Source organism: Telopea speciosissima, chromosome 7 (assembly GCF_018873765.1).
Source record: "Telopea speciosissima isolate NSW1024214 ecotype Mountain lineage chromosome 7, Tspe_v1, whole genome shotgun sequence".
NCBI classification, from domain to species: Eukaryota; Viridiplantae; Streptophyta; class Magnoliopsida; order Proteales; family Proteaceae; genus Telopea; species Telopea speciosissima.
The window spans coordinates 27,763,839-27,785,452 of NC_057922.1; the positions used below are offsets into that span (position 1 = coordinate 27,763,839).

Sequence of the window (21,614 nt, forward strand, 5' to 3'; positions counted from 1 at the left end):
TCCAAAACACCACTTTGAGTAACTATTTTTGCAATATGAACATTTAAATATGTTTATATAGCTTAAAATAGGGTTTCCATGAAGTATCAAGCCTTGATTTCGCCTAAAATCACCAAAATGACCTACCGAAATTGGGCCTGAAATATACCACATTTTGGCAAAATCTCATCAAAATTTTGGTACCTTGGCCATTTCAGTCAGGCCAAATGGCCTGCCGAGACGAGATTTTAAACTATGTTCACCACAGCTCCTTTTACTCAGCTTACTCAGTGTGTTGACTGTTGGCAACAATGACAACATCGCATACTGGTGTGACCAACAGATACCTTCTCATGGGGCCTAGAATCTAATTTTGAAGGAAAGGTCACATCTTATGAAGCCACTGCTACATGCTATCATTTTGGATTATCCGGACTCGAAAGATTGAAAAAAAATTTTAGAAAATTAAGGGGGTTACAAAATTGTGGTCTAAAATTGGATGCTATCTACTAGAATGGGCTGCAGCCAAAGAGACATTAAAGGATGACCACATTTAAGGTTTGTGACAATTGGCACAACATGATTTGGGAAGCATAAGAATATTTTTCTCACACGTTTTTCTTTTTTAAGCTCTAGCTCTGTACAAGTTTTGTTCGCTAATTAAAAAAAAATTCCAATCTCTATTCTCTAAATTTAATTTGCATATCACACATCCCCCTCCCCCCCCCCAAAAAAAAAAAACACAATATGACAAGCAGTTTTTTAAAAACAAAGAGCAGTACAACATATAGAGAAGATCTCAGAAAAGTTAAAAAAATACCTTGACAATGTCATCACTTGGATGGGCCTCTGCCACATCACATAGCTTCCCAGTGATATAGGAAGCAGAAAACTTTCCGTCTGCAGTTCCATATTCACCCAAGACCCAACAAATTACCTGTAACTCAGCTCTATTAACAGAAAGGACAAAGACGTATGCTTGCAGAGTTGCTTGTATGTAAGGAAAGGAAGACTAAAATGAACCTTAAATAAAACAAATTGACGTACTTGCAACAACAAAGATGGCAGTTTTGGCTCTCCAATAATGCGGAGATATGACTCTACCTGTACCCCCAAAAATAAAAATGTAATAGTTAGATAACAAAAATTGAAAAGGGGGGAGAACACATGAAACATAGTGAATTAGAGAAGCACTCTCATTAAAGGAGTTAACAAATCAAAGAAGGAGAAGAGAAATGGCATAAAGCTGATATTGATCCTTCAAATAATAGTATTGAGGCATTTACAATTCTTGGTTATAGTCCTATAATTAACTAATAAGAGCAGGTGACACACGATTATTTACCACAGATGATATCAGATTTTAGTTTATAACCACAAAAATAGAAGAAATAGACTTTCAACATTTCTTATTAATTAAAGGAAAGGAAAATACTATTACCTTCCTATGCAAAAGACTTTCAAATAAATCGTGTTGGAGTACATGGTACATCTATTAGTTTCCATTACTTCCACACACACACACACACACCCCCCCCCCCCCAAAATAAGAAGAAGAAAGAGGTCTACAATTCCTACAAAAAAATAGAATTCTTAAATGACTCAATCAACTAACATGGAAAAGCTGCAGGGGTAGTAATGCGGCACATTGTAGTGGGTCTGGTGCAACCCCGAGTCACAAACCCTGCCTTCGGGGTCCAAAAAATAAGAAAGCAGTGGCAATTCTGTAAATATCTGGAGCATTCAAGGATCCCCTTGGAAGAGGAAAATAGAATCAAGCACAAAAAAAAGTAATACACTTAGAAGAGGATAGAACTGGAATTTAATTAAGAATGGAAGAGAATGGAGTTAAACTATGAAAGTAAGGGCATTTATGCAAGGGACTGTCTGATTAACACCTCTATAGGTGAACCTTGGCCATTGTAACCTCACTTTAGTTATCATTTCTTATTTAACGAATCAAATTAAATCAGGGGAAAATGGTCATTTGACCAAAACAACCAATCTTCCTCTCACAGTTACGGGCATGTGAAAGCTTAAAGTCTTAAACAGTTTACCAGTCGTCTTCTTGAGGCCACCCTCTGAGATCTGCAGATGGTTTGCTAACTCTTTCTTATTTGTCCAATTTATTCTGAAGTACAGAACCCTGTGATTCTAGCAAAGGCCCTGTTCTGTCTCAAACTTCAGTCTCTGTTTTCTGGTCATTCAACCATTGGATGGGACTCATGTTTTGAGGGTTTATTCCCCCACATATGACCTTCCTTTGACCTGAGTTTGGATTCCATATGATGCCTGGATCTGGAGTTATTTGAGTTCTCCTTTCACTTTCCGGTTTCTTACTTCCTAATTTTGTTCTTGTAACACCTCACATGCATGTCATGTTTTTTTATTATTATATTAGATGTCTGAATATTTTAATAATATTTGCATTATAGTGGGTATGCTTTACTGCTATTTAATTTTTTTTTTTTGGATGAATGAAAATATATTAAAGAAGCACAGAGAAACACTCCCCCCGAAAAAAAAGCAGGAAGAACAAGGAAGAATACAAGGAGAAAGCTCCACAACAAAACAACAGACTAACCTACAGCCTAATCAAGCTGAAAAGAAACCACACAAAGACGAACAAAAGACCAAATCAGACTCGAACAACCAATCACCTGTATATAAAGTTGACCTTCTTCCCATTAGGATTACAGGGAGGAATCACCCAGCTCCCGCTTTGATTCTTAGAAGCTAAGGAAAGACTCTCTCGGCCCAAAAAGGTACCATTAGATCCAAAAATTCCTCTACCATTGACGTCAAAAGCACTATCATCAGCAATAGGAGTGGTCAGAACATCCCCATTCGGTTTATCAATTGGAACATCCTGAGTCAACTCGGATTGGGGATCCAGATGAGACAACGAAGTTGGCAACGGACCGTCCAACATGGCCATCTCAGCATCCATCGATTCGACTTCATCCAACACAACGTGGTCGCCATTAAGATCAATATAGATGGTGCCTCCCTCTCCATTAGAAGCCAACAAATTGCCACCTAGTCCCTCCTCAATGGTTACTTGTTGTTTTTCCCTTTCTTACCCTTTCTTTTCTTTCCCTTAGTTGAAGTCTGGCCATTGACAGCCACAATGCCACCTACGTTTGAATCTAGAAGAGTGTTAGGAACAACTCCACTTCCAATATCAAGGTGGTGCTCACCCCGGCAAGGCATTTCCCTGCCAAAATTCCACTTTCTAACTCAGTTGTGGACTTGACCGCCTCAGCATCAGGGTTGGGCAATTTCAAATTTCTCAGACTTCTACTCCTACACACCTGGCCACCTTCATTGGATTCTGCCCCATGACACTCCCTCCCTTCCACGTGATTTTGACCTTGTTGGTCATTATCTAGAGACACCAAACTTGAGCAATTACACAAGATTGGAAATGCCAGTCTCACATTCCGAAAGACCATTTGTTGCATTCCCAACATATTCACCCACAGCTGCTTCTTCACCTACTACAGCTGGCTCTCCCAATGAGTTGTCACCAACAATAACTAGGCCTTCCCAGACCAGACAGCCTGAAGGGCAGAACCTAGACATACCCTGCTGAAAAAGGGGAACCGAGCAGAGCTTGGACCTGAGCTGAAACCCAGGATCCTGTAGCAACCATAAGCTTCGACCATCAAGTAAAAAAAAATGACTCTGTAGGGGCTGTTTAAGGGATTTCTCTTGGGGTTTGTGTACAGACCTTATGTAGCCTTGAAAGGCTATTAAATATGATATGTTCTTTTCTTTTTATAGGTGGTAGGTTGTCATTTCGACACTGCCATTGTTGAAGATACGCGAACACTAACAGAACACATTAGAATCAAGGTGAGGGAACATGTTTATATACTATGTGTATTAAGGTATTGTATTACATGATGTTTGGTTGATGTGGTATATGTAATCAATGGTTAGGAATGTATGGTATGAGACAATGTAAATGCTTATGATGTATGGTATCCTAGGTTGAAAGAAATGCATGGTATGCTTGAATGGAAATATACTCATATTGTGCAAAAGAATGAAAGATATTCATGAATGCAATGTTTTGAATGGTTAAAATGATAGTACTTGGACGCTTGGTTATGCAAGATATGTAATGACGAATATGTAATGTTGAAATGTCAAGTATGTTAGAATGTATGTTGACCTCTTAGTATATAACATGGATGATTTATGATTGTTATGAGAATGACTTGTTATATGATGTTAAATGAAAGTATGAAAGGAACATGGAATGAAAGAGAAAGAAAGATAATGAAAGAAATGAATATAAGAAAAGGAAATTATGAAATGGTTGATAGTAAGGTTAATGATAATGAAGTTAGAAACCCTGTGGCTACCGCCCCTCTCCAGTAAGGGGTTATGTACTGGATGAGGGCAGCCTTAAAGAGAAAGAGAGTAGGTTTGTGTCCATCCCAGTGCTCCTAGTGCTTGGAATAAGGTGAAGACACGGCTTACATGAAGCAAGAGCTTGCCTTCCCCAGTGCTCCTAGCGTCTGGATACATGGAGTAGGCAAGACTAGAAAGATGTTTTGAGCTAGAGCTTGTCCTCCCCAGTGCTCCTGGTGTCTAGATACATGGAGTGCATCTATGATGCTCACCGTATCATCCTTCCCAGGGCTGCAGCACCGAGGACTCGAGTAGAATAATAATACAAGGTCGACTACCACCCTCAACTATTTTGTGCACTTTGGTAGTTCACTAACTGGCCAAGACTTGACCTAGTTAAATAAAGAATGAAATTCTATGATTTGTCATTTATGCTTTCATCTCATTTATAGTATTTCTGATTGCTTGTATGTATATGAACATGTACACCTCACTGGGCATTATGTCATCCCCTATATGTTGATGTTTTCAGATGAAGAGACAGGTGTGGAGGCTTATACAGCTCTGGAGTTTTTGGACTGAAAGCAGTGTTTCTGAGATGTATATAACTGTATGGATGGCATAAACAGGATTTTTGTTGTAAATTTTCGTAGTTAATTGCTACCAGTGTATATATTTGACTTGAACGGTTATCCAATATCTAATGCTTCTGCTGTGTTGTATACGAGACTGGGATTTATTTATTACTTTTATATGTAAGATTGTGACCTTATGGGTCGACACTCTTGAGACCGGAGTCTAAAACCCTATCAGGGTTTGGGTCGTTACAGTTCTAGTGAGTTTTCTACAGATAAGTCCGTTGGATCAGCCCCATCTTTGGAGCATATATTCAGCAGGATCCTCCCACTATTCGACCTGATTTCCAGCCACCCAAGTGCTGGTTGTCAATTTATTTGAATTTCTATATTGTGTTGTGTTTATTCAACTCTTCTGATCACTGTGATTCTGTCCTGTGGTTTTGCTATCCATTAATCTATCTACAGGTTAGTGTACTCCATCAATGGATAAGCAAGTCTTGGCTCCACAATCAACTCATTCCAATATTCAACTCTTATCTCAAACGATGGATTACATGCGTATACATAAGAGGAAATCTCAATTTAAAATAGAAACTCACAGGAAACTGGAAAACTAACTGCTATGTATCTATCTCCCAATAAAATAAAATAAAGGACTACGATATCATTCTCTAACAGCACATATTAGACCAAGATCCCTGTTTGAGCCAGGTTTGCCTCAGTCTGAGTTTCCAGATTAGGTCATGCCAGTCCAGTCACAATAATGCTCTGCATCAGCGTTCAACATTTGGCTGCTAAAGTGTAGGCTTATGCAAGGACAGTGCCTAATTTTAGGCCGATAGATGAGAAATCAATACTGATATAGCAGTCCAAACAAATGGATGAGGATAGGGCTCAGAAGCAAGTAGACGGATAAATGCTTATGTACAGCACCTCAGGGAGAAGAAAGTAGAGAGGGATAAATGAACAGAGGTACCTCATAGTCATATGATTTTGCAACATGCAATAATTTCACCTTAGAAATCTTACCACCAAAATCACTATTACGCGGAAATCATATAGGGAACTTCAATGGGTTGAGTGCTGGAACTTGAGTTTTGGTCACAAACCATGTTAAAAGGTGGTAAGCCAGGTTTCAGACCCTGTTTTCGCACCAATCTTAGTACTATGAGATATAGAGAGAATTTTAGATAGCTTGAAGTTCAAAAAATCTCATAATTTTTGTCAAATTTTGAAACCTTGGTGATAATAAGACAGTTTTATGTGTAGTTGTCAAGGCACCAACGCAAGCCAAGGCGGGGGCCAGGTGCCTTGTCGCGAGACAGATGTCTTGGCAACCAAAGCGTAGTAAATCACAATGCAGATTTAAGATTTGTAGTAGCAAAAAGTAAACCATTTGGTGCCTAGATGAATCAAGTGGATTTACATACAGCAGAGGATCTCAGTTGACTATCTGCACCTTCATCATCCCCTCCAAAACCTTCAGCAATTAGCCGCATTAAATTATGTGCCACCTTAACATTGACAAGATCGCCTGCATGCTCAAAGACCTTATTCATAGTCTGTGAAGAAACATGTTAGATGCCTACAGAAACAAACACGATTTAAACAGATGAACAAGCTGGAACAGCAAAAGCAACAATAAAGACACCTGAATAAACCATTGGTTACTAGGCGCAAACTGCTCTGCAAGTTCAACACATCGAGATGCTATTTCTGTTTTGTAGTGATTATCATTAATGCTTATCATGTAATCAATCATGCGATCCGCTATCACTTCCACATTAGAAGGCTTGGTCATTTTATAAAGAAGTTCAAAAGTCTTCCTCTTCAAGGTATCATCTGGATCCTGTGGCAGGAAAGAATGGATTAGCCTAAACACAGCTTCTTATGGATAGTATTGAACATGAAAAATAGGTACTTTCAACAGCAAAAAGTAACAAAAAATTACATTGTACAGTGTTTGATGAATGCCACTAGAAAATGTCCAATATTCAGAAAGATAAGTAAATATTTTTTTAATCAACACATAAATAACACACCATTAGATATATTTACATCTTAACTCACTCTATTTGCTTATTCCTTAATGAGCTTCATGACAAACTTATGATAGGACTCCAGATGCAGATAAAACACAGAATTGGGCTTATTTTGCTGGAAATAAGCTTTGGTTGGGTTATATATGTGTTGGGCCTTTGGTCTAGTGGGTTTTCTTTGTAATAGGCCACTTTAATGGCCTAAAATACGGGTAGAAGGTAGGAATACGGAATTTACTTTCTTAGTTTAGTTTGAATTGTTTTCATTATTTTATTATTTATCTCTTTACTTGTAAAGGTTGGATAGAGTCTTGTCTGATTATAAAAGAGTTTTAATCTAGTGGGATACTTATTCTAGCTAAGATAGAGATTTTGTCTTGTGGGATACCTATTCCTACTTCTGATAGAGTTTCCTAGTGGGACACCTATTCTAGCTAAGATAGAGATTTTGTCTTGTGGAATACCTATTCCTAATTCAGATAGAGTTTCCTACTTCCTTCTTTCCTATTTCAGTTTCTATATAAGCATTGTAAGGCTTCATAGTCCCACAGTCTTTTAGTTGAATAAAATTGACTTTGCTTCCAACGTTTTGTGAGATTCAGAACGGTGCTATGAGATGCAGGGAAACCTTGGTGAGATACTATGGTAGGGTTGATGGGATTTCAGTCTAGTTCCAGGTGAGATGCTCGGTCCATATCTTTCTTCTCCTTCTCTATGAGATGCAGGGAAACCTTGGTGAGATACTATGGTAGGGTTGATGGGATTTCAGTCTAGTTCCAGGTGAGATGCTCAGTCCATATCTTTCTTCTCCTTGTCCATTCTTCTAATTTTCTTCTTCAATGTTTCACTCCATCAATCAGGTCAATAACTCTTTGTTTCTGTTCAGATATACTTTATATTTTGCAGATGGAAATCCCTGTTTCTTAGTTCATACAACAACAACAAATCATCCTTATCCCAACTTAATGGGGTCGGCTACATGGATCCACACAACACAAAGTAGGTAAAACTGAGGTCCCAACAAAAAAGGGGAATGAAGAGATGGGAAAAGAGGGATGGGAAATGAGATGAGAAATGAAAAATGGAAAATGACAAATGAAAGGTGGAAAACAAAAAGGAAAATGAAAGATGAAAGTGAGAGGAAAGAGGCACAGCCCAGCAAGTCAGGAGAATCTCAGCTAAATGGGGTCTGCTACATGGATCCTTGCCCTCCAATAGGCTCTATCTGATGTCATACTCGGTACAAGATCTAGACTATGCATGTCCTTCCTCACAACTTCTCCTATGGTCATTTTAGGCCTGTCCCTAGCTCTTTTAGCCCCTTCAATTGGAATCATATCACTCCTCTTTATTGGGGCGTCTCTAGGCCTCCGTTGAACATGACCATACCACCTCAAACGACTCTTTCGGAGCTTGTCATTGATCGAGGCAACTCCCAAATCAACTCTAATACGTTCATTCCTTACTTTATCCTTCCTAGTTTTTCCGCACATTCATCTTAACATCCTCATCTCTCCTACACATAGCATTTCAATACGACACTTCTTAACTGCCCAACATTCTGCCCCATAGCCGGTCGTACAACAGTCCTGTAGAACTTTCCTTTAGGCTTTACAGGAATATGTCGGTCACACAGCACTCCGGACACACTTCTCCACTTCATCCATCCCACTTTAATTCTTTGTGAAACATCATCCTCTATGCCACCTTTTTATTTATGATTGACCCCAGATATTTAAATTAGTCACTTTGCGGTATCTCTCGTTCCTCAATTCGGACCATGTCAGTATCCATCCGTCTTTGTTCTACTAATCTTAAAACCTCTTGTTTCCAAGGTTGATCTCTATAACTCTAACTTAGCGTTAATCCTTACTTTTGACTCATCCACCCAAACGATATCATTGGCGAAGAGCATACACCACGGGACCTCGTCTTGAATGCTCTTGGTTAGGTCGTCCATGATTAGCGCAAAAAGATAAGGACTTAAGGCTGATCCCTGATGTAACCCAATCGTAATTGGGAATCCCCCCTTCTCCTGACCTCCCATAGATCTCACACTAGTCACCACATCCTCATGCGTATCTTTAATTACCACCACATATTTACTCGACACCCCTCTCTTCACTATAACATATTTACTCGACACCCCTGTTTCTTAGTTAATACTGCTAAGAATTCAATTCTGACCCCGTATATCACAATCGAACCCTGTTTTGAACCTACCTCCAGTTTTAAAATCTGAATCCAACTTCAGAACATTAGAATCCTATCACTAAGAGGATTCCTGATTTCTCAGGTTTGTTTATGTAATATCCAGTTGCTAATATAGAATTCTGTTTTACACTTTTACTTCATAACTCAGATAATCAATCTGATATTAAGTCCGAGTTCTACTGTTATGGCTTAATCTAGTTATGTTTACTTACTGTCCTGTAGTCACCCCAGTGACTGGTATCAGTTCTTATTTCTGGAAAGTCCCATCTCAAATAGGATTTTTCTGTAACTTTAATTTGGGTTAACTTCAGGTTTTGATATTCTGTTCTTTCATCTGAATAGAGTATTTGATCAGTTTTGGACCACATTTGATCCCTTTGATATAAATTTATTCAATTTTTCTAGAATCTGGTTCTTTATTTTCTTCACTGCGGTTCTGGTTTCAATTGAGTTTCTGATCCTAGTCATGTAGGCTATTAAAAACCCATCAAGAGGTACTAGAGCTATGGCTAGCAGTGAGCCAAGGACTTTTGATATGGCCAGCCTGATGGAAACTATCAACCAATTGGCTGAAAGTGTCCAAAAGATCTCTGAAGACACCCGTCTAGTGTCTGAAAGACTTGCGATCAAGGAACAATATCGTGATGGTTCGAATCCATCCCCCTCACCTGACATTCCTGAAAATCCTAGTACAAAGGGATGAATTGCCTGCAAATTCAACTGGCAATAATACCATGAGAGTTCAGAGAGGACCCCAGAAAGTTCCTACAAGCCAACCCTCTTTTGGGGATACCTTACAATTTGAATGGTATATTTGAGAATGGTTTGAATCGTAGACCTAATGATGATACCCAGAAGGTAACGCTCGAGTTGAAAGAGTACTACGGGAAGCTCAATCCCCACGTATTTTATGACTGACTTGCTTGTCTAGATGACTACTTTGATTAGTTTACTTTGACAGAGGACAGGAAAATGAGGCTTGCACGAGGTAAGCTGATAGGACCAGCCAGAGAGTGGCGGGAAAATCATGAGAACAGGTTATAAGCATGTGGTACAGTAATGACCCCATGGGCAGAGATGAAAGACGAGTTGACGAACAAGCATCTCGACAAAATAACCAAAGGAAGCTCTCCCTTCGACAAGAATACCACCAAAAGGTCGTTGATGCAGCTCCAAGAAGGAAGAAGAAGAAGAAGAGGCCCTGAACTTAGGGTTTGAGCAGGGAGCCTTAGATTAGGGTTATTATTTTCCATACTTAGTTTATTTTCTTGTTTTTAGATTGAACCGGTTTAGAATTGGTTGCATCCAATTGGTTCAATGGGTCTAATTTTAAGTGAAGTGTTCCTATTGGTTAATAGGTACTTATATCTTATTGGCTAATATGGAATCTACTTTAAATTAGTTGTTTTTAAGTTAGATTCTTTTATTTTAAGTTAGTAAGGGTAGTTAGGGCATTTACTGTTTTAATTTAATTAAGTTAGATTAGATCTCTCCCTTCCACGATTTTAGAAGGAAGAGACATTAATTTGTACTAGGATTTGGCTTAGGCCTTTATTATAAATAAAGTAGATCGTGAAGGGCTCCCGCACAGAATTTTGAATTTAAAAAAAGACAGATATCGTGGCTGCTTGCTGCTGTTCCTTGCTCCCTTATGAGTGTATGCATCCTTGTGGATTTCAAGGTGGAAGGGTGGGTGGATTCCTGCGACTCTTTATGCCGTGACGGCAGGGAGGATCTCTCTTCGAAGGTGGTTTCATCCTTCAAACATTCAAGCTACTGCCGGTGGATTCCAGTGTGAGTTTGAATTTTAATTTTCTGTTTTTATCTTTCCTTCCCTTCCCCATTCGATCCCCTTTTCTTTTTCTATTTTATTTTCATAAACCCTAGGAGGATCTCAGTTCTGTCCAGATCTGTTTACCCATCAGAAATCATCCAAACTTTGACCACAGCCTCCCCTCACCATTGTCTATACTCAATCCTGACTGCTGCCCCCATCCCTAGTTTTTTTTTTTTTGGATGAATAAATATTAAATTACGAAGAAAAAAGAAGGAATATACAAGCCCAAAGGCAAGCCAAAGCTAGGAACTAGCTAGGGCGCAAAATGGAAAGAGGTAGACCCCAAGAGACAACAATGAGCCTGTTCCTTGGGGTGTCATTCACATCTGAGGGGGGGAGGGATCTGATCTTAGAAGAAACATCAAAGAAGATGGCCTTCCAAATCGAGTCGAAAGAGTGGGATTTGGACGCCCATCTTCTGAGGTTGCGTTCCATCCAGATATGGGAGATAGTGGCACAAAAGGCAATCTTGCCAACCGAATCACAAATCGTCTTCCCACCAAACGTCATGTCAATCCATATCCATTCCCTGCTGAGGGAGAGGGGGGTGCGCCGACCTGGCCAGCAGTGACGAAGAACACGGGACCAAATGGAAGAAGCAAAGGGACAGGTGAAAAACAGGTGATCTGCATCCTCAGCCCCATTCCAACAAAGACAGCAACTGGGGTGGACCTGAATGTGTCGATAGATAAGGAAGCCTTGGGTGGGAAGGCAATTTGCAAGGGCGCGCCAGGCGGTGAGACTATGGCGGGGGATGGGGCCTCTAAACTAGACAACTCTGTGCCAAGGAGAGGGGGTCCCTCTATGTCTAACCAAGTCCCAAGCGGAGTGAGAGGAGAATCTGCCTGAGGGGGAGTGGAGCCAAAGGGTGGTGTCACCTCTACCACGGTGCCCCAGGGGGATGGGGGGGAGGGAACTCCAGAGGTCAGCAAGGGGGGGAGGGGAGATGGGGGGGGGGGGGACCAGGAGCCATTGGAGATGATAGAGGCAACAAGGGCAGATCTGTCTAGGCCAGAGGAGTAGATCTCCTTGGGGCTCACAATGGAAGAGAGGACACCAAAAGGGTGCCACTTATCAATCCAAAGCAAGGTAGCCGAGCCATCATCGACCCTGCAAGTAATGGCGTCCCTGGCTAAATGCCTCACCTGGAGAATCCTGCGCCAAACCAAGGAGGAGTCAGCCCCTGGGCTAATAGACCAAATGGAGTCCCTACGGAGGGGTCCTGCATAAACCCAAGAAGTCCAAATGCTGGTTTTGTTGGTGAGAAGCTTCCAGATAAGCTTGATGGATCCAGCAATGCTGACATCTTTAATTCTCCTGAGCCTAAGGCGTCCTTCAGATTTAGGGACACAGAGAGAGGCCCAGCTCATGGGATGAAGGAACCTGGCAGAGTCCACTCCTTTCCAAAGGAAAGCACACATAATAGATTCAGCCACCTTGATAGTCGCCTTCGGGAGGCCAAAAACACCACTCCAATAGATGTAACAAGACTGGAGCACTGATCTAATCAGCTCGAGCCGCCCTGCATAGGATAAGAGCTTGGCTTTCCAAAGCTGAAGCCTCTTGCGAAGGAGATCCAAGATGGGGGAGCAGTGGTGAGCTGAAAGTCTGGCAGGGATGAGGGGGAGACCAAGGTAGCGGACAGGTAAAGTGCCAATGGTGAAGCCAGAGAGGGAGGAAAGGAAGGCTTTGGTGGTATCAAGAACACCAGCAAGGAAAATTTGGGACTTGTGGAGGTTTATGCGAAGCCCAGAAAGACCCTGAAAAAGTTGAAGGGAGGACAAGATGGACTCAATGGAGAGAGGGTCAGCCTTGGAGAAGATCATGAGATCATTAGCGAGGGCAAGGTGAGTCAGGTTGGTAGGCTTGCATTTAGGAATGGGGGTGATGAGGTGGAGGCCAGTTTTGGTTTGGATGCTACGGGAGAGGACTTCAAGGGAAAAGCAAAAGAGAAAAGGGGAGAGGGGACAACCTTGACGAATACCAACAGAGGAGGGGAAAAAACCAACCGGACTGCCATTAGGAAGCACAGAGAAGCGAGGGGTGGAGATGCAGAGATAGATCCAGTTAACAGAGATAGGGGGGAAGGACATCTTGAGGAGGACTTGGGAGATGAAGTCCCACCGGATGGAATCGAAAGCCTTATGAATGTCGATTTTCAAAAGAGCTGACGGGGGGAGGGATTTGCGGTCGAATCCTCGGACGATTTCCTGGCAAAGGATGATGTTATCCAAGATACTTCAGCCGGCTATGAAAGCGGATTGGTTGGAACTGACAAGGGAGTCGATGACAAGGCTGAGCCGGTTGGCAAGAATTTTAGCGATGAACTTGTACAGGAGATTACAGACGGAGATGGGTCTAAAATCAGACATGGCCGAGGCTCTGAAGAACTTAGGAATGAGGCAGAGGAAGGACTGGTTGATGCCATGAATTTGATTAGGATTGAAGAAGAAGCTCTTAATGGCAGCGATAAGATCGGTGCCTATGATGTCCCAGCAAGTGGTGAAGAACCCCATGCTAAACCCATCAGGGCCCGGAGCTTTGCTAGCCTTATGGGAGCGAACAGCGGAGGAGATTTCCGAGTCAGAGGGGATGGAACTAAGGGAGCTGATGAGGTGAGGGGGGATGAATTTGTTGAGGAGGCCGTCAGGAAAGGGGGGATGGGAGGAGGAAGGGGGGCAAAAGATACCAGTAAAGTAGTTCACAGCTTCAGCTTTGATGGTATTGACAGAGGAGAGGACCGAGCCATCAGAGGAGGTAAGAGAGAGAATGGAGTTGGAGTTGGATCGCGCTTTTAGGGAGCGGTGAAAGAAGGCGGTGTTCGAATCTCCAAGCTCAAGCCACTTGATTCGAGATTTCTGCTTAAGGAAACTTTCCTCAAGGGAAAGAGAGGAGGAAAGCTCAGAGGCGGCAAGGACTTCTTCCTCAGCAAGGGAAGCATTAAGGGGGTCAGACTGAAGACGGAGCTGGATGGAGGAGAGGTTGTCCCGACAAGAGGAGACACGAGATGAGATGTTGCCGAAGGTGGAAGAGTTCCCTAAATTTTTACCCCCATCCCTAGTTAAAACCCTAATTTCTGTAAAAACTCCATTAACCATTAAACCCTAAAAATTACAGATTCCACACTTCTAACCATCAAAACCCTCCCATATTTGGATCGAACCTCCCTCTCACAGTCCCCTAAACTCGATCCCAAGCCCAGCCCTATCCATCCATCTAAACCCTAGCTTTAGTGATTTCCCTAATTTCTAAAAACCCAAAACCCTTACCCTAATTCTGTAGGAATTTTAAATTGAACCAAATCCTTTTTTTTTTTTAATATCATAATAGTCCCCTAGGCCTGCTGATCATTACCCTATATTACTTTCATCCATAACCCTAGCCTAAACCCTAGATTTGCCCAAACAGCCCCAAATCTGCCCCAAACAGCAGACTTTATCGGAATCTGATTTCACCTGGCTCCTAGTAGGATTATCTCCTATTCTAGGACTACATTAGTCTTCAACTAAAGAGAACTTGAAGGAGCCATCTATGAAATTCAGTACACAAGACGGAGAGCGTTGGAAATCTGGCACTAATAATGTTAAAGAACAGGCTGATGTCAAAGTTTTACCTCCAAAGGAAGATTAGAGAGCACCATTCAAAGAAAAGGAACCTAAGCTCGAGGTTTGATATGTAGTAAGTTATATGGGTGTACTTATTTTAGGAAATAACTTTTTTTTTGGTTGCGTAATGTTATGAGGCTCGTTGTAATCATCATGAGAAGACAATGAATGAATGGAATCTTTTGGGAACTAGAGAGATTACTCTCTTTCTGCAGCATAAGTATGGTGTGAAGCCAAGATTCTTCTTCTTCTTCTTCTTCTATCCAATCTTCTCTTTCTAACTCTACATCTATAGCAAACCATCCTTATTTGATTTCCCAAATCCGTTGTTGTTTGTTCCATCATATTACTCCCAACCTCCATTTTCATTTCTTAAAAACCTTCCATTTGTTCTTTTAACTACAGCATCCCATAAACCCCAATAAATCATACCTTTTTGGCTGGAATAGGACTGGTTCTGATGAAAGATGTGGTATCCAAAATTTCCCTTGACCTAAGCCAAACCTCCTAGAAACCCAAATTTCCCTTCTTGCTAGACTTGATTATTGTTAAATTTCTTACCGGATCGTGTATCAGTCCCAAGTTTTCCAATTGTCTCATCTTCAGCCCCTAGATACCTTTGGATATTCTTCTACCAACAAGAAGGAGGCCTTGAGGACACAATCTTTGGAGTTGGGTAGTGATTGAGCACTTATTCACAGCATTCTAACCCATGGGACAGCAAAGGAAGGTACCGATCTATCATGTTTCTTTTATTAAATTCTCCTTTGCATACTTAGTATAAATTTCTGCACATATGATTTGTTTGTTTCTTTATTTGTGGTTGTCCTTGTTAAGAATATCAACATGTATGCTGAGATATATGAGTTGGATACCCTTCCCAGTCTTCCACCTTTCAGTTAGGATAATTTTATAGGTTTCCCAAACCTATCCTACACCACTCATACAACTGTTTTACCCATTTCAATGCTACATGAGTCGCATGATCTAAAGAAGCTCGTGCATGGACCCAAAAGAAATCAGTCTTTTTTTCTAGTTCCAATTCCAAAACTCTAATTATGAATCTTTTGATGTATATGCCAAAGTTCCAAAAATCATAAATCCAGCAACATGAGTAATTAAGAATGTAGACCAGAGTATGGAAGATAAATGGAAAAATATTACATAGATTGAAAAAAGAAAATAAATAAATAGCTGACCACCGAGTTGATGGTGACACTTGGATTTTGTTTTGCTTCATTCTTGTAAAGAATCTGGAAGAACAGAGAGCCCATATCCACATAACGAGGTAGTCCAATCACAAGCAGGGATCCTTTATGTAGCTGACCCGGTGGACCTCCTAGCATTGCCCAAATAATTGTAGTTTTTTAGAAAAGACAACCACCACCACCTCCCCCAACTCATCCCACCCTGTCATCCCAACTAAATGGGGTCAGCTACACAGATCCCAAACCCTGCTTCACCATTGCACTCTATTTGATGCCATATTTGTTGCTGATCCAAGGCCAAAGAAAGGAAGAAGGAAAAAAAGCAGAGTACAAAGTAAAAAAGGCAAACAAGCATCTTCCTTGAAGTCATACAAGAAGCCTCCTCCAGAAGTTCTATACCACAGGTCCGAACATGGAAGATATCTTATTAAATTCACCAAATGAAATTCCATATAGAACACAAGACAGAAGGCCTGAGCTTCTGGTGACATCATAAATTATGGTACACAATGCAATACAAGCAGGTAATTAGAATACAATCATATGTAGAAAGGACGGGATTACAGCTACTACCACTGAGGACCTTTATGGAATTCCAAAATATGTAAAGAGGAAAGCATTACAGTTACTACCATTGAGGACCTATATGGAATTCCAATGCCTTTCTAATCCTTAACACGACATCTAATTAGTACAATTGTATTAGTCTCTCACCTCCAAGCAGTCAATCACAGCAAGCTGGTGATCCTCAGCGATCTCTGGGCTTATCTTTATAAGTCTACCAAGGGCATCAATGCCCATGTACTTTAGATTATGACTATCACTCTGCTAAAGTGAGAAAAATGTATTAAACATGGGTTATTATCATGAAAGACAGCTAACACACATACAAAATAATAATTTTTTTATGTTTCAAGAAACCAAGTGTAAACAGTGGGAAGCGAACCTTCAGAAATCGAGAAGTTACTTCTGCAGCAGATTCTAGCAATTTGGGGCTAGAATGTATGGAGGAAACACAACATATGCACTCATACAGAACAGCATTCCCTATGTTGCTTGATGGATCACACCTCCTAAATATGTCACCCAGAACAGTAAACATGTGTTCACTTGCTTGTTTGTCACCATTACCCAGCAATGCCAAAATTTTCAACAATCTGATCTGCAAGATACAAAGTGGAACCGATGTATGAAAAACCATCTAAGGTGCAACTCCATTAATGCTTGAAGCATTTAAACGGAGCAGGAACTTGTCACAGCCCATAGAGAAAAGAAATCAAAGTAACAGAGCACTCAGCAATAGACATTTTTGGTTCTGGGAGGTTCAGTAATAAAGGAATCTGCATCCAAACTCTGAAACAGGTGAATTTGTTGAAATGGTAGTGTAGCATGGAAGAACATGTAGGAATAAAGCTTCACTGAATGATTGATTGAGATTAGAACCATTTCCTACCTCTAGATCTATAGGAAATCTTTGGTTATGAAATCAGTGACTAGAGGAAATTTTGGAAAAAGAAAAGTAATCAGCAACTTAAAATTAAAATGACATTCTTAAGCTTTCTGTTTGCAATTACTTTTATTACAACCAAGAGGAATTTAGGATTGAAAATCCTATTCTGCAGTATCCCATGTATTCATATCAACACACTTCCATAATAATGATGAAAGACCTCATCAAAGATTCTCCAATGAAGGTATTTCCAAATATCCCATAATAAAAAAGAATCCTCCAAATTATTCTCCTCATGGGTGAAACAGTGATGGAGTTCTAATGACTAGCCACAAGTCCAAAGGGGAAAAGTAGGCACTGTCTAGGCTGTCTATGCACTTTGTATAGACTTTTTGATGCAGATTCATCACCGAAATAGGCTTGTTTTATTAGGAAAAAGTCTAGGGTTGGGTTCTATACATGTTGGGCCTTTAATCCCATGAGTTTTCTATGTAAGTCACTTTTATGGATCTAAAGTATGGGTAATAGGATTGCATATGAGATTAGTTGATTTAGTTCCATACTTAGTTTTATTTTGGTGTTTTTGTTCATGAATTGAACCAGTTCAACAAATGGTTCAATTAAGTGATTTTAGTAGTTTTCTTTTAAGTGTTTAGTGGGACAGGATTAGGACTCTGTTTTGAGTCTATTTCAGTATCCTAATCAGTTTAAATTACCCAATAGGTTAAGGATTGGGTTAGGCCTTTCTTTTTTAGTATATGTGTCTATTTTTGAGTATTTTATATAAAGTTGTAAGGGGGGCAAGCATTGAACACGAATTTTGATTAATGAAAAGCTTTTTGCTGCTCTTCTTCTCCATTGAAGATTCTTGTCTTGTGTTTGATCAAGGCTCTGGTGGGATTGGTGTTTGATCCAATCGACACCTTGCGGTGTGAAGCCCGGGTGGTTTTTTGAAGTTCTCATTCAAGTTTTAGTTCAAGTTTTGATTTTTATTCAAGTTTTACAATCAAGCAAGCTGCTGCCAAGGAAATCTGCAAGTAAAGTAAGTTTGAATCATCCCCAACCCCAACCTTTCTTCTTCTAACCCTCTAAACCACCAAACCCTAGTATCCCCTCCACCTCCAAACCTTTTTCCCATATCCCAAATTCTGTCCAGACCAATTCAACCATCAAAACCCCTCCAAATATGGATCAAATTCTCCCCTCACCCTAAGGGAAACTCAATCCAAGCCCCAGCCCCAGTTGACCACTTTAAACCCTAGATTCCCTCATCTTCTTCTTTTCAAAAACCCAGAACCCTAAACCTAACCTGCTCCCATTCCATTCCAGCACACTTCCAACCATTAAAACTTAACGTAAGCTTCACTGATAAACTCTCCTACACCCACTTGACCTAACCCTACCATCAAACTCTAGGTCCCATCACAATTTTCACCTATTTTGACCTAGCCGAATTACCTAGTTCATAGCAGATCCTGGTCATCGGCTTCTAGTTGGTCTCCTACCAATCTAGATCTACATTACTTTCTTGGTGTATCTTCCATAGTCAGGCCACATGGGTTACAACCTAATGTAGGATCCCATTAGGGTTTGATGGTGCACAGTTCTGAAAAATCCAAGGTTAAAATAGGTCTCGGACTTTAAACTATGATGTCTTTGCACAGTTCTATAGGTGCAATGTGATACAGATCATAGGGAGGAGATTTGGAGGATATTTTAGAAAATCTAGAGGAGATTTGAGTAGGAATATTCTGTTAAAGATATTTCAGCTACTATGGGGATTATGGATTTCACTTCATAGATTCTTACTTTCTATTTTGTCGGGTTGGATAGATATGCTGCAATACAGCCATAGTTTCTGTTTTGTAATGTTCTAAATAGTTTCTATTTTAAATGAAAACCTACGTTGCAAGCATGGAAACAAATCTCAGTTGAAACTGCAGGTTTTGACTGAGACAAAACCTTAGGGGAGTTTAAAAAATACCAAGTTTGGACTAGTTTTGACCAATTTCAATCAACCCAGTTTCGGTAGTTTCAACCAGTTTTCACCAGCCCATCACATGTCGAGTTTTACCCAAAAAATACCAGGTTTCAACCTGGTTTGAACCAGTTTCAACCAAATTTTGGTTTCTGGCTGGTCGAAACCTAGCTTGGCACCGAATTCTTTATCCTTGGTTCTAAGGGATCCTCCAACCATACTAGAGGTTTCCTATTTTGTTGGTTTTTTTAATGAAGTTATAAATAAAGGAGAAGGGGCTTAGACCCTCTAGCAATTGGGAAAAAAAAGAGTGAGTTTTGGCTTCAGCCTTGTTGGTGCAGTGGTGATGCAGTTCCAGCCCTCTCTTGGTGGTGATTCCAAGAGCCTGATTGGTGATTCAATAGGTTGGGTATGGGGGTGATTCCATTCCCACAGGCCAGGTGGTAACCCTTTGTTTATATTCTCTATTGTTTCTTCTTTTATATGTAAAAAAAAATTTTAAAAATCCATTATTGATTTATGTGTACCATATTGCAATCTTGTTGTGATTGATCTCCCACTGGTTCTTCACTAGTTCGAGACCGATTCTGCATTACAATGTTTGAGGCATTCACCTTGGACATCAGGCAACGATTAGCAGCCTTATGCTTCAAGCCTTGTACTGTGTTAATGAGGTTTAAGGTGCAAGGCAAAGCATGCGCCTGAGGCATGCAAGGTGCACTATTTTTAAAACAAATATTTATGATAATTTATTAAATCAGTCTATACTATAGCAAGTTTCCTATTTCTTCCAACCAATTGAAATGCTAGAAAGTTTCCTATATATACATAGAATTTTCTGTTTACTCTCAGCATCCACGACCACCAACCTGCAGCAAACATCTTGAAGCAACAGAAATGGGGCGGTAACTTGTGAGAGGCAGGGGAAAAAGGCATCCTATGATCTTTCCCTTGCAGTCAGCAAACCATAGAATAGTTGTTTCTAACGAAGATGTACTAAGCTTACAATAACAATGTCTGGCTTGTAGAGAAACTAGCTAGAGATTGCTTGTAAATTCAAGCAACAAAACCTCTTCAAAATTTCATTGACTGAAACGTAATTGATGAGTAGTAGTTACCTGGATGAATGGGGCTGGCATCTGATGGTAATCATAACTCTTCGGCAATCTGCGTTCTGCTACTTGCTTAAGAATGCTTACGAAGCTGATAACTAAATCCTTGTAAGAATTTGCATCAGCTATGATAAGATCAAAAAGAGGGCAAAGTGTTGCACCCATGACCCCAGGATCATTATCACTGAGCTTCTGCAACACAGGCATTAATTTTCAGCAAAGATGTGAACTAGGAAAGATTGGTTGAAGAAATAAGAATTAGAGACCGAATCTCTACTAGTTCAGAACAATACATTTTGCTTAACTAAGTTTGGAAATCACTTGAGTTTATAAAACAGTCTTATTATTTTTGTGAAACAATAAAATAAAAGTGTAAATGTGAAATATTAAGCTCCCACACTGATGAAACAGCATCAATAATCATTTTAGTGGCATAAAGATTCGCCACCGCAGATAATTCAAGTATAAAAATCAACTGGATATGATAGTAATAGGGACTGTACTACTCCACAAACTCATGTCTATCATAGTCACTTTCATTCAATCCATAGTGGCAGGTTCCAATAAATCAAAGTTTAAGCATAATATCATACATACAAGTATCTTCTAGAAATGCATGCAGCAATTAAGTAAAATTACACAACCGACCATGGAATTCAACATATAATGGTAAAACATAGTATCAGTCTATTTGCATCATATCACTCTTCCTTGAATCTGATGGTGATGATGTTAAATAAGAATTATGAAAAGAATAGTAGAAGTGTTTGCAGTCTGGATCGACCTTTTCTGACTGTTCGCTGTCAATAGATAACACAATATCAGATTTTCAGTTATATGAGTCAAGAATTTGAGAGCTAGTGTGAGACAAACAGAACTCTTTAAAAATCCTCTATCTTTCGAAAATAGCCATTGAAACAAACATTGGAATAGAAAAACTGCAATTTCCAACTTTTCTAACCAATACAACTCAATTGGGAATTTTTGTTGTTAACATTCGAATTTTTTGGCACTTTACACAGAAGGTACATTTTTTCCATTTTATTCCTCACATTATAATTTATCCAGGTGGAAAAAGAAACTAATAGGTACATTATCCAGTAGTTAATAAGAGATAATCCATACCATATACCACCCTTCTTTTCAGAGAGAGGAGTTCCAGAAATACAATGATGGTTCCGTTTCTTTATAGATTTATTCCGTCTATGATTCAGCAATGCCGAAGTTTCTTTCTGGTTCGAACAATTAACGA

At 40.0% G+C, this 21,614-nt stretch overlaps 1 protein-coding gene across 2 annotated transcripts in view; it reads right to left on the reverse strand.

Annotated features, from left to right (window-relative positions):
• The window catches only part of LOC122668024 (AP-4 complex subunit epsilon-like), a 40,628-nt gene that overhangs the window by 17,132 nt on the left and 1,882 nt on the right, over nucleotides 1-21,614 (reverse strand). Inside the window, exons 2-8 of one of the 2 annotated variants that reach the window (XM_043864548.1) lie at nucleotides 20,369-20,554; nucleotides 16,769-16,984; nucleotides 16,537-16,650; nucleotides 6,571-6,768; nucleotides 6,350-6,481; nucleotides 1,027-1,083; nucleotides 800-916 (exon numbers count right to left, since the gene is read on the reverse strand). In XM_043864548.1, the coding sequence (XP_043720483.1) occupies nucleotides 800-916; nucleotides 1,027-1,083; nucleotides 6,350-6,481; nucleotides 6,571-6,768; nucleotides 16,537-16,650; nucleotides 16,769-16,984; nucleotides 20,369-20,554 (1,020 nt within the window). The remainder of the gene's footprint in view (nucleotides 1-799; nucleotides 917-1,026; nucleotides 1,084-6,349; nucleotides 6,482-6,570; nucleotides 6,769-16,536; nucleotides 16,651-16,768; nucleotides 16,985-20,368; nucleotides 20,555-21,614) is intronic. The other variant, XM_043864549.1, reaches the window with a different exon arrangement.